This window comes from Rana temporaria, chromosome 6, assembly GCF_905171775.1.
Source record: "Rana temporaria chromosome 6, aRanTem1.1, whole genome shotgun sequence".
NCBI lineage: Eukaryota > Metazoa > Chordata > Amphibia > Anura > Ranidae > Rana > Rana temporaria.
Window position 1 is genome coordinate 46,640,595 of NC_053494.1, and position 14,339 is coordinate 46,654,933.

General features: G+C 43.2%; 1 protein-coding gene across 1 annotated transcript in view; it reads left to right on the top strand.

Annotated features, from left to right (window-relative positions):
• Window positions 1–14,339, top strand: part of ADAP1 (ArfGAP with dual PH domains 1) — a 274,571-nt gene that overhangs the window by 233,106 nt on the left and 27,126 nt on the right. Inside the window, 2 exon segments of the mRNA XM_040356762.1 lie at window positions 7,590–7,702; window positions 13,735–13,881. Coding sequence (XP_040212696.1) covers window positions 7,590–7,702; window positions 13,735–13,881 — 260 coding nt within the window.

Genomic DNA, 14,339 nt, shown 5'->3' on the forward strand with positions numbered 1-14,339 from the left:
ACCATGTCCTGTACTCTCCTTTGCTCATATCTGAACACTGTGCTGCATGTTTTGTGCACCCCTCTACTCCAATGTGCACACCATGCTATAGGCTCCATACTCATCTTATTAGAAATTGTGATGAGACCAGAGAAGGATGTAAAATATTTTTATTCAAAATTTTCAGAACAAAACATACTTAGATTGGGGCTGTATATATTATTAGGATGGCCAATATAATTTGTAGGACAATGTAATAAAAATATATGCTTTCCTTATAATTTTAGCACATAGTTGAGAATTTGAGAGCGCTGGTGTACAGGCTTGGGAACTGGAAGTCCCAGTAGGTTGCTTTTTTGGCCACCATAGGTATTTGCAGATTAGAGAGGCTAGGTCCTCAGCATCATAGCTGGATGGAAACTGGTGTCCATATGCGCAAACAATTCGATTGCCCAATGTTTACAAGGCAAGGACAGCCAATGTATGTGAAGATCTATTTCCAGTGCTGCTTGCAGGGTTTTTTGAGCAATGTCATGAATGTTTCCGAGACCCAGAGGGTATACCAGCAGAATAAAGGTCAGGACAGAATGACAGCGCGTACATTGAAGGGATATTTGACTTTACTTTCTGCATTAAATGGACTGTTCTGCCTTCCAAACAAGACAATGGAATAGTTGGCTCGTTGATTGACACAGTGTAGTGACTGCAGGTGTATGCACCACGAAGGGAATGCACACACCACTCAGGTGAATAGGTACAAAACTTCACTAATTAATGCCCCCCAACACCTCTATATAAAACATTAAATTGTGGTTCTGTTAAGGGTAGGTCCACCCAGAACATCCATACTTTGGGTAACTATAGATTGGCTAACCTGTACTGAAAAACTATGTTGGCTGTCATTGCTGACTTAAGGTAGAATGGTCCCCTAGGCCAGTGGTCATCAACCCTGTCCTGCAAGATAACTGAAATACATCACAGCTGATATCATTTGCTCCTCAGTGATTGCAGTATTCTAGACTGCATCTCCCCAAGGTAATACATAAAACCTGGCCTGTTAGTGGGCCCTGCAGGACAGGGTTGATGACCACTGCCCTAGGCAACATATCAGCTTTGGCCCTCTCAAACCTTACAATTGACATTGATACGCATTGTCTGTATTGGCTTCACCCACCCCTCCGACACCAACTGCCTACAAGTGCACAGCCTTCACCATTTCATTGCTAGTTTACTGCAAGAGCATGGGTTGTAGCTGAGTTCTTTGGACATCCACCGAGCCATAGGGTTCTATCTACACTGCTTTGTGAATAATCCAGTTCCGCCCTGTATTTCATTTGATAACCTTCTTTTGTATATTAGAGGATCTAAACAACCTGTGAAGATAAAAATATGATAGCTGCCATTGTTAACTTCTGAAAGGTATAAGGCTGGCCATATACAATTTTCCTATTCAATTTCCTTTAGATTTATCTTCAACTATGTAGTGCAAGGGCCTGCCTAATTGCTTACAAATTGAAATTGTTTAGGTGTGACCTCATATTATATGGTTAAAAATTGTATAATATATGGCCAGCCCCTGGTTTCCTAGTAAATCACTGACTCTAAAAACAATTACTGTATGTAGTCTATACTCCTGTATTTGTTCCAGTGCAGGGATTCATGTATTAGTAAAGCGAGGATCAAGAGACCAGCTCCATAGTGCACATTTTTGAGGCTCAACAAAAACATCCCAAACAGTTTCCAATTTGCAGCATGCAGAGTTAAATTCTTGCATATGATGGGGCAAACCTGTGACCTCTGATCACACCATCAGAGTCCTTGTGCGTTACAAGAAGACGTTGGGTGATTCTTAAGCCTCATACACACGTTCGGAACAAATCCATGGAATTTTGTCCAAATCGCAGTGGCCCTGAACATGTTCTGTATACAGACGGCAGAACTTTTTTCAGCCAACATACACAAAACGACGTTGTTTTTCAGCTCTTTAGTGCCACCCTTTCGGCAACTTCTGCTAATGTTGTCTGATGGATTTTAGTCCAACACACGATCGGATAATCCGACGGAACACATTTGTTGTCAGACAATTTGAGCGCAAGGCTATCCAACATTTGTTGTCGGAAATTCCCAACAATTGTCCGATGGAGCATGCAGACGGTCGGATTATCTGACCAAACACGTCCATCACACAATTGTTGTCGAAATATCCGATCGTGTGTACGGGCCTTAAAGTGGAGGTTCACCCTCAAAAAAAATTCTGACATCACACGGAGTCACGCCATCCTACCGACAGAATGCCGGTGTTTTTTTTTTCTCAGCACATACCTCTTAATCTCGATTTTCACCTCACGGCAATCCCGCGGGAGTGGGCGTTCCCAAGCACTGCCTGTGATTGACAGGCTTCCGAATGGCGCATACTGCGCGTCACAGGTTGCCGAAAAAACCCGATCGTCGGTGCGGCTCTATACGGCGCCCTGCGCACCGACGTTCGGGTTCTGTCTGCAACCTGTGATGCGCAGTATGCGCCGTTCGGAAGCCTGTCAATCACAGGCAGTGCTTCGGAACGCCCACTCCTGCGGGATTGCTGTGAGGTGAAAATCGGGATTAAGAGTTATGTGCTGAGAAAGAAAAAAAAACACCGGCATTCTGTCGGTAGGATGGTGCGACTCCGTGTGATGTCAGAATTTTTTTTAAAGGGTGAACCTCCACTTTAAGGCTACCAAAGATCATAAAATAATAGTTTTGTGTGGACTGATCTTTTAAGGTTGACAGGTACACTTTATAAAAAGGTTACTAACTAGCAGCCTTATAATTACTTGATACATTTCTGAGCAATGTCCTGAGGATACACAGCAAGTTTCAGTTGTTTTTGTATTCAGAAGGTAAATCCCACATGAATACAGTTGAATATTACAGTTTTGTAAGCAATTATTTTATGTGAATTCAGCAAGCCGCTATAATCCCACATCCACTTTAAACTGCTACCATCCTTGTTATTGACTCGTTTGCAGTCAGGTGAAGGAGAGGCTCCATATTCCAAACAGAAAGAGAGAAATAAATGTGCCGCTTGTCTTGGCACTGTCGCCAACCTGCAGCAATAAATCTGCCAGTGAAAAAAACAGACTTGTGCAGATGTGCTCAGTGCCAGGGCTCAGGGGCTGCCTAGGATTTCTGTGTTAGCATTTTCACTGTCAGGCTAGTTCAGTACAGCAATGGGGACAGAGCCATGACAATGGGCAATAATCCAATGCAGCCTATCACAAATCATCTTTTATCGAATTGCCAAAAACTAACATTTAATATGTTGCAGTTTACCAATCCCTAAATGTAGTGACTGTAGTTTTCACATGTGTTTTTTTTTTTTTTGTGCATTTTGCTTTTGGCAGAAACACACTACAGTCCATTTAACATGGTTTCCTATGGATCTAGTTCACATCTTTTGAGCCAGTGCAGATTGCGTTTTGCGTTTAATAGACTTCAGTGGACCCACACCAAAAATGCAGGTCCACTTTGCGTTTTGCGTTTTTTTTACTAAAAGGAAAGTATGACAGTTCTGTTCTTGTAGTGCGATTTTTATGAGACTCTGGCACTCAAAATGCATTAAAGGTGCATGAAAGTAGTGCATGCAGTGGCGTATCTAGGGTATGGCAGCCATGGCAAGTGCCATGGGGAGGGGGGCGACAAAAAGCCACCCCCTGCATGAAAAAACCCCCACCCGTCCTCCCACGACCGCCTCCCACACTAATGTAGCTCCCGGCGCCGCGCCCACCCTGCTGAAGCGCAACGTCGGCACAGCAATTGCTCATATTTCTCCTTCTGCCTGACATGTGCACCCAAGACGGCCGAAGACTGGCAAGACCGGATCCACATAGGGTAGTGGCTGCGTTTGATGGGCATAGTGGCTTAAATTTATGTGGGGTTTTTTTTTTTCAGTTTTTTTGCGCCCCCCCAAAAATTTTCAGTACCAGCTGTCAGTGGTCCCCAATGTCCCTCTCTGTCCCCGCCGTGTCTCTGGTTGTCTGAAAGATGGGTTTAAATGTTTTGACAAGGGCGCAGTTTCAGTGCTTGCCATAGGCGCCATTTTCACTAGGTACGCCTCTGAGTGCATGAACATTTGAGTCCAGTCGCATGTTAGGGTTAAAGGCTAGGGATAGAGTTATGGACTGAAGCTGTTAGTATTAAGGGTTAGTAGGGTTAGATGTTAGCGTAAGGGTTAGATGTTGGGGTTAAGGCCTAGGGATAGAGTTAAATGTTAGAGTTGGGGTTAGAGATCAGAGTTAGAATTCGGATTAGCAGTTAGACCCCTTTCACACTGAGGAGCTTTGCAGGCGCTATATCGCTAAAAATAGCGCCTGAAAGAGCTGCTCCATTCACTCCATTGTGAAAGCCTGAGTGCTTTCATACTGAAGTGGTGCGCTGGCAGGGCATCAGAAAAAGTCCTGCCAGCAGCTTCTTGGCAACGCATTTAAAGCGGTGAATACACTGCTCCTAAAGTGCCCCTGCCCATCGAAATCAATGGGCAGCGCTGCTGAACCGCCAGCAAATCGCCGCTGTAGCAGTGCTTTTAACCCTTTTTCGGCCGCTAGCGAGGGTTAAAATCACCCCACTAGTGGCCCGAAAAGCGCCGCAAATATGACAGTAAAGCACCACTAAAAATAGCAGCATTTTACCGCCAACGCCCAGGCGATGTGATTGTGAAAGCACTATAATTGTTAGGGTTAGAGCGCTAACGATTACCGATAACCCTCATTCTAATCTCATCTCTAAACATTAGCATAAAGGCTCGTACACACACTTTTAGAAAATCGTGCGAACATTTTCGTCCAAAGAATTTAACGATATTCATATAGTATGTATGATTACAACTTTCGACGGCCGATTCCAAATTTTTGTGCAAAAATTTCCTGAAGGGACAAACCAATACCGAAAAGAATGAACATTTTTGTTTAATGTGTACCGTTTTCGTACGATTTTCATACAAGAGAAATCATAAAAGAAACACTGTGCATGATCGAAAACAATAAACAACAAAAAAAGCCTTTTTCGTATAAGAATTTTCTTGCATATCAGTTCTGATATGTTGTGAAACAAAAAGGAAATTCAGACAATCGTTCACCTGATTTTCGTATAGTGTACCCCACTTAACTCTAACCCCCAACCTTAACATTTTACCCTAGCTCTTAACACTAACCCTAACATTTAACCTTAACCCTGGCCTCTAACCATAGCTCTTAATCCTAACTAAGGATGAGCTCCGGCGTGTTCGCATTGAACACGTGCGGAGCCCGCCAGGAAGTCGTCACCCGCGCTGCGCTAATCACAGCCAGGCAGACATTTCCCGATCTTTGCAGCCGAGCATCGGGAAATGTCTGCCTGGCTGTGATTAGCGCAGCGCGGGTGCCGACTTCCTGGCGGGCTCCGCACGTGTTCAATGCGAACACGCCGGAGCTCATCCTTAATCCTAACCCTAACATGTGACTTTGGACACATAGTTCCTGCACTACTTTGATGCTACTTGAGTGCCAGAGAGTATAAAGTTGCATCAAAGTTACATCAAAGTTGCACTGCATTAACAGAGTTGTCATACTTTCCTATTAGCCCAACAAAAAAAAAACACCTCAAAAAGGAATGTAAAACACACCAACCACAACCTGCATAGATAAGAATCTTGCCTTATTTTATTTATTTTTAGGCATTTTTACCTTTATTTTCATTAAATGATGCAGCTGGTAATAAACTTCCTATCTTAGGGTGTTTCCACTCTAGATGGAGGAGCAAAGGAAACTCCTTTTGGACAGTAGCCATTGTCAATCTGGGGAGAGGGTAGTGTTAGATGCACTAGCAAACTTAGATGGAACATGACTAACATATTAAAGCTGAATTTCACTTTTAAGTATAGTATCATAGTTAGTCATGCTTGAAAAAAAAAAAAAAAAGTCCATCTAGTAAAAAAAAAAAAAAAAAAAACATTCCATCCCATATACACAATCCTATACCCACAGTTGATCCAGAGGGAGGCCAAAAACCCCAGCAGAGCATGATCCAATTTGCTACAGCAAGGGATAATATTCCTTCCTGATCCCCAGAGAGGCAATCGGATTTTTCCTGGATCAACTTTACCTATAAATGTCAGTAGCCAGTTATATTATGTACAGTTAGGAAAGTACCCAGGCCTTTTTTAAAGCAATCTACCGAGCTGGCCAGAACTACCTTTATTCATTTTCACAGCTCTTACTATGAAGACACTTTCCGTATTTGGCGATAAAACCTCTTTTCCTCTAGACATAAAGAGTGCCCCTTTGTCCTCTGTTATGACCTTAACCGCTTCTGGACCGCCCACCGCACACATACTGCAGAAGGGCCGCCTGGCTGCATGAAACAACGTACCTGTATGTTGCTTCCTTCTCTGGGTCTCTGTCGCGATAGCCACCAGGAACGACCGATCTTCGCTGGAGAGACAGAACAGCAGTCTGCCTATGTAAACAAGGCAGACCGTTGTGCTTTCAGACAGGGAGAGAGATCCTGCTAATTAGGAACACAGATGTCTCTCTTCCTCTAGTCAGTCCATCCCCCACACAGTTAGAAGGCACTCCCTAGGAGCACACTTAACCCTTTGATTGCCCCTGATGTTAACCCCTTTTCAGCAAGTGTCATTTATACAGTGACAGTGCATTTTTTTTAGCACTGATCACTGTATTTATGTCACTGGTCAACAAACCGTGTCCAATTTGTCTGGCGCAATGTCGCAGTTACTGCTTAGATTGCTGATATTACTAGTAAAAATAAAAATGCCATAAAAATATCCCATAGTTTTGTAGATGCGATAACTTTTGCCAAACCAATAAATATGCGCTAATTGGGATTTTTTTTGGCCAAAAATATGTACCAGAATACATATTGGCTGCTTGCTCTGGGGGCACTCGAGAGGATGGAGGGGACAGGAGTACAGAATAGGGTCCCGAGAAGAGGAGGATCAGGGCTGCTCTATGCAAAAACAACTGCACAGAGCAGGTAAGTATTACATGTTTGTAATTTTTATAAAAAAAAGGAGACTTTACAATCACTTTAAAGTGTTGGTAAAGGAAAAAAAAAAAAAAATTTTAAATAACAAACATGTTATACTTACCTTCACTGGGCAGTTTGTTTTTTCAGAGAGTGGCCCCGATCCACATCTTCTGGGGTCCCTCGGCAGCTGTCTCTGGTCCTTCCCGCAAGTACTGACCACAGTCATGCGAGAGCGCTGGCATGGTGGTGAGTAATTGCGGGCGCGCTCCCGTGATACAGCGATAAATAATAGCATACATGTACATGTGAACAAAATGCACACAAATGTACAAACTATATCACACAGTGCTTGCACCTTTGTAGTGTGGTTCTTCTTTTTTTTTTTTTTTTTATTGATTTAAAATATACTTCTATTCCTACTTTTTCAAAGCAACCTGAGAGCTCCTATATGTCATACTTGACAAGTTCTCTTTAGAGTACACAAATACTGTAATGGTGCTTTCCTCAGGAAAGGCACCTTTGGCAGATGCATTGCGATGTCTGGCATACTAATAAAGCAATGATTGATTACAAGATGGAGGAGCTGACGTCTCACTTTTCCCATGCAGGTTACAGAGAAGGATTGCTCTGGAAAAGGGGACGTGACAACGGACAGTTCCTCTGCAGGAAATTTGTACTGTCAGAACGGGAAGGAGCCCTTAAATACTTTAACAAAAATGATGTGAGTATATTCATTATGCATGCTAAATACTGTATGTCCAATAATGTGTGTGCAGAAAATAAAGATAGAAATCAAGTTACATGTGTTAAATACTTATGGGGTCTTTTTCTATAACTACTGAAGGGTATGAATACTTTTGGATTGACTCCCATCCTTGAATCCCAACAATCCACGGAATTCCAGTTATTTTGTTATTGTTCTCAGTGCAGTTAAATAACCCCCAAGTACCCCCCTATCCTATACTTACCTGTCCTTGCTCCTTCACTGTGCAGCCCATTGGGAAATACACAGGTTTCTCCCAATAAGTCTCTCCATTCCTTTCTATGAAAAAGGCTGTGCACCACTGGGCCTTAAAATTAAGTATTCATGTTAGTCCTCCAGATGATGACTGCGAGTGCGTTTCTTCCCCTTCCCCCCCCCCTTTTTTTTTTTTTTGTATACCCTTTTTTCTTTGTTTGAAAACTCAATAAAAAAAAAATATTGGAAACGAAAATGAAGTATTCAGTCATAACTTCATGTTCTTGGGTTCTTCACTTTAGAAGGGATCTGAAAAACCAGAGGAATAGGAGCACCCATAAATGGCCCAATACACGAGCAGTGCTCAGGAAAGGCTTGTACTATTTAAGGACTGGTCATAAATTTACTGCTACAAGGGCTCCAGCAAATACTGAGGAAGAACAGTTGTTTTCCCATGTGTAATGTAAGCAGGTAAATAAAGGGGATGATCTCTTTTTGAGCCCCTGACCTCATGGGCACAGACAGATCTGCCCAGGATGAAATGAAGCTGTGTAATGAGACTTTCGGGTTAAGCCCCTGGTTTACTACCAGAGAGTACTCCTTATGCCTCGTACAGACGATTGGACATTCCGAAAAAACAAAACCGTGGATTTTTTTCAGACGGATGTTGGCTCAAACTTGTCTTGCATTCACACGGTCACACAAATGTTGTCGGAAATTCCTAACGCCAAGAACGCGGTCACGTACAACACGTACGATGGCACTATTAAAGGGAAGTTCAATACCAAACATCAATCGTGTTGGTAGAAGTTTGGTGAGAGACAATTCACACTTTTCAGCCTCGTGCTTTTCAGTCTGTTACAGCGTGACGAATGTGCTATCTTATACGAAAGCTAGTTTTACCAGACCAAGCGCTTCTGTCTCGTACTTGATTCAGAGCATGTGTGGAATTTTGTGCGTCGGAATTGTCCACACACGATCGGAATTTACGAGAATGGATTTTGGTGTCGAAAAATTTGAGAAACAGCTCTCAAATTTTTGTTGTCGGAAATTCCGACAGCAAATGTCCGTTGGAGCCTACACACGGTCTCGGAATTTCCGACAATAAGCTCTCATCAAACATTTGTTGTCGGAAATTCCAAGCGGGTGTACGCAGCATTTGAGTTCCCTGCATACAATAAATGCAAGTACTGTATAAAAGGAAATTGTAACAGCCATGTACAGGGCCAGCACATATATATACAGTATAGATAGATCAGTATTGCTCTTTACAGCGCTGTTACATCTTGGCATAGGTCTGTATACAAATGTGCCAATACTTTTGCTACCTAATAGAATAATTATGGTCTGTTATTAGTGTAAAGCTGCCCAAACATTAGTCAGTGTTTTTAATTCAACCAGTGGGCTCTCCCTGATGATCTGTTAAGACTGAGGCTTCCCCCGCCATCAGAATAAACCAATCAGTGTTGCAGACTATAGCCTGCAGCGCTGATTGTGCTGCTAAAATCAGTGTGGTTGTACCAAAGTCAATTGGTAGATCGACTTCTGTTCAACCTCAGTGCCCATACATGGATCAAAATTCAGTCAGAACCTGCTGAACCGGACACATTTTGAGCCATGTATGGCCAGCTTTAGGGTTGGGGCTAAGGTTAGGTTAGGTTCAAGAGCTAGGGGATTACAATTAGTGTTTAGGTTATTTCTTTAGCGTCAATGGTGTTAGGGCAGGGGTCTTCAAACTATGGCCCTCCAGCTGTTCAGGAACTACAATTCCCATCATGCCTAGTCATGTCTGTGAATGTCAGAGTATTACAATGCCTCATGGGATGTGTAGTTCCGCAACAGCTGGTGGGCCGTAGTTTGAAGATCCCTGTGTTAGGGTTTATATTAAAGGTTGGTTTTAATAGTTAAAATAAGTGTTAAAAGTTAGGCTTCCGGCTATGGTATAGAACAGGGGTGTCAAACTCAATTTCATCATGGGCCACATCAGCATTATGATTGCCCTCGAAAGGGCCGGTTGTATCTGTAAAATTAGATGTCTAGCGCATCCCCTCCCCTTTACATTAGAAGTCAAGACCCACCCCACCATCAGAAGTTGAGTCCCCCACTCTCCCTTACATCACAGTGCACCCCCTTACCTTATGCTGCTGCTGGGAAGAAGCTGCATGCATTGCCTGAAAGCAGAAAGTAAGGGTCTGGAGTAGGGTCAGAGGAGGCCTGGAGCTCTCCTGCAGCTGCAGGAGAGGTGCGAAGGCCACATGAAATGGCCTGGAGGGCTGGATTTGGCCTGCAGGCCTTGTGTTTGACACCTATGGTTTAGAGTTTATTTAGGGATTTGCTAATTGTTAGGCCCCTTTCACACGACCGTTCAGATCAGGTTTAGCTGTTAGTTTTTCAGGCAGAACTGATCAGACAGTCTATTCATCCCTATGGACCCACTTGCCTCCGATCCTTTAAAAAACCAACAGAAGGGAATCTGTTTCCGTGTAGGCGGATCGGAGGTAGTCGGGTGTAAACGGACAGCGGGGTTTGTTGACACCTGGCTGTAGAGGGGGCTCTGTCCATTCTGCATAAACTGAGTGGACCTGTCACCCGCCCCCTCTGCTCTGATTAGCAGGGGATCTATGAGCAGATCCCCTGCTGATTTGAACCCATTTGAGTCCCACCCCAAGTGAACGGGGCCTTAGGGTAAAGTTATTTGCAACAGGTTATAGTGGTGACTGCCAGTACCACCAATGTACAATATTACAGGAACTACCTGACCAGACTATCAGTTAAAGTAGAACTATGGATAAAAGTAAATCTTGCATACAGTATATGCTGTAGTGTAGTCTGTCACTCTATAACACGGCGTCCTATTGATCCAATTAGTACTGTAGATCAATTCTTTAACCAGGAGACAATGCGGTTTGTTCTGTAGTGAAATCTTTGTTGCATTCCCATTCTGTGGACATAGTAATTTTAGATGAGTTTTAAGGAACAAACGAATTAAAGCCCAACCACAGTTAAAAAAAAATTAAGCAATTACACCAACAGTTGGTTTTTGGTAAATTATTTGAACCATATGAAAAAAGCAGACTGTTGTACAGTGCTTATGGAAAGTATTCACAGCGCTTCACTTTTCCACATTTTGTTATGTTACAGCCTTATTCCAAAACTATTTGCCTAAAAATCCCACAATCAATACCCCAGAATGACAACATGAAAGAAGTTTGTTTTGAAATCTTTGCTCAGGTGCATCCTGTTTCCACTGATCATCCTTGAGATGTTTCTACTAGAGGTTTCTGATTGTGGAGTCCACTTGTGGTAAATTCAGTTGATTGGGCATGATTTAGAAAGGTCCACACCACCTGTTTATATAAGGTCTCATAGTTAACAGTGCATGTCAGAGCACAAACCAAGCCATGAATTCCAATGAATTGTCTGTAGACCTCCGAGACTCGAGGCACAGATCTAGGAAAGGGTATAGAAACATTTCTGCAGCATCGAAGGTCCTAATGAGCACAGTGTCCTCTATCATCTGTAAGTGGAAGAAGTTTGGAACCACCATGACTCTTCCTAGAGAGGGCCAGCTGGTCAAACTGAGCGATTGGGGGAGAAGGACATTAGTCAGGGAGGTGACCAAGAACCCTATAGTCACTCTGATAGAGCTCCATTGTTTCCCTGTGGAGAGAGGAGAATGTTCCAGAAGAACAACCATCTCTGCAGCACTCCACCAATCAGGCCTGTATGGTAAAGTGCCCAGACGGAAGCCACTCCTTAGTAAAAGGCACGTGACAGCCCGCCTGGAGTTTTCCAAAAGGCACCTGAAGGACTCTAAGACCATGAGAAACAAAATTCTCTGGTTTGATTAAACAAAGTTTGAACTCTTTGGCCTGAATGGCACGTGTCATGTCTGGAAGAAACGAGGCACTGCTCATCACCTGACCAATACTATCCCTACGGTGAAGCATGCTGGTGGCAGCATCATGCTGGGGGGGGGGGGGGAGTTTTTCAGTGGCAGGAACTGGGAGACTAATCAGGATCAAGGGAAAGATAAATGCAGCAATGTACATCCTTGATGAAAACCTGCTTCAGAGCACTCTGGACCTCAGACTGGGGCAAAGTTTTTTCTTCCAACAGGACAATGACCAAGATAACCAATGACTGGACAACTCTGTGAATGTCCTTGAGTGGCCCAGCCAGAGCCCGGACTTTAACCCGATTGAACATCACTGGAGAGATCTGAAAATGGCTGTGCAAAGAAGAATGGGAGAAACTGACCAAAAATAGGTGTGCCAAGCTTGTAGCTAGGGTTGTCCCGATACCGATACCAAGCATTTGCCCAAGTACTTGTACTCGGGCAAATGCTCCCGATGCTTCACCCCATACATGTACTGTCAGCGGTGATCAGTGCATGGGGAAGTTACAAGTTCCTCTTCTCTCTTCCCCCCCCCCGTGCGCGGCTTTCAGCTGCTTTAAAATCAGCGGTGATCGGTGCTTGCAACTCCCCCACACACGATCACCGCTGACTGTCCCGTGTCCTCCTCCAACCCCCCTCCGTTTTGCAGCAGTCTCCCTCCCTTCGTGTCCCCCGCCGTGTTTCTTTCTCCCTTCGTGTCCCCCGTGTTTCTCTTTCCCTCCGTGTATTCCGCCGTGTATCCCACCGTGTATTCCCTCCGTGTATTCCTCCGTGTATTCCTCCATGTATCCGCCGTGTTTCTCTCTCCTTCCATGCTCCTCCTCCACCCCCTGGAACTGTCAGGATGGAGAGCGGGGTAGGAGCCGGTAAATCCGGCTCCTTACTGCTCTGAATGGAGAGTCACTGATCACTGACTCTGTCCATTCACATAACTGAAACATTGTAAACTGTGTGGAGTGGAGAGGAGAGGAGCCGCTGTCTTCTCTGCATTCATTTTCAGTGCAGCTGAGGCTGCTGAGAAAGGAACTGGGGAATCTGTGTCCCTAGTCCCTTTCTCTGTCTCAAAGGGGAGATGTCATAGGTCTGTAAAGACCCCTGATATCTCACCAAAGCCCCCCAACAGGGCTAAAAAAAATAATAATAATTATTGAAGAAAATAATAAAAGAAAATAAAAAACACACTGACACGCCCCCCCCCCCCCTTAAAAAAAAAAGCATTATAAATAATTTTTTTTTTTTTTTAATTAAAAAAAAATTGTTAAAGATAAAAAAAAAAAAACTACTGACACATGTGCCGCTGTCACATGAGATTAAAAAAAAGTATCGGTATTCGGTATCGCCGAGTACTTGAAAAAAAAGTATCGGTACTTGTACTTGGTCTTAAAAAAGTGGTATCGGGACAACCCTCCTTGTAGCATCATACTCAAAAAGCCTTGTGGCAAAGGTACTTCAACAAAGTATTGATTTGTTTTTAATTGGCAAAGATTTCAAACAAACTTCTTTCATGCTCTCATTATGGAGTATTGTTTATAGAATTTTGAGTAAAATAATGAAAACTGTAAACTTTAGGGATAGGAGCAGGACATAGCAGAAGCTGTGCCGTTGCACTTTGCTTGTGCAGTTCAGGGATCCCTATGTGCAGCTCGGGGTCAGGATTTCCCTCTAGGATGAGAGGCATATTCTGCGCTCAGCTTACTTTTGCTTCTGGACCTGATATTAGCCATGTGGACCTCGCTTGCGATATTCACACCACTGAATAAAAATATCCTAGTTATGAATTACTGGCACTCCCAGGCATTTTGTACTCCTATTACAAGAACATGTCATGTTATGTCTTCACGTCTTTAAATGAGAGTTTGATTGCTGCATTACTATTTCTCTCTGAATATGCTTCCAGGCAAGAGAGCCCAAAGCAATTATAAGGATTGAGCATTTAAACGCCACTTTCCAGCCAGCCAAAATAGGAAACCCGAATGGACTGCAAATCACTTACTTAAGGGATAACAGCACAAGAAATATTTTTGTATATCATGAGGATGGCAAGGTAAGAGGTCATCTTTGAACTGCTGCTAAATTCTAACTGTACAAATCACTTTATAATGACCTGACGTCAATGTTTCCCTCATGCTCCCTCCCGGTGCAGGAGACTGCAGCTCCAGAGCAGAACATCCAGTTGATCATAGAATTTCTCTGTGTTATAGCTGAAAATCTTAGCAATGTTGCTTAGTTTAATAATCTGTATGTCCCTTTAGATATGTATTAACCTTCATCTAATACTAAAATAATAGTTTTAGGTAGTAAATTAATGATCGGGAGATTTTTTTTTTTTGCCTTTATGAACGTCATTCTCAGAAGAAGACTCTATTTTTAGCTGTAGAGTGCTTATGTACAAGGTTGCAGTCCATTGCTCTCTCTTTTTTTTTTTTTTTTAACCTCTTCCTGTTCATCAAGTTTACCACTCTTCATGACCAGAGCAGGATTTATGTTTCTGACAGTTTTTCT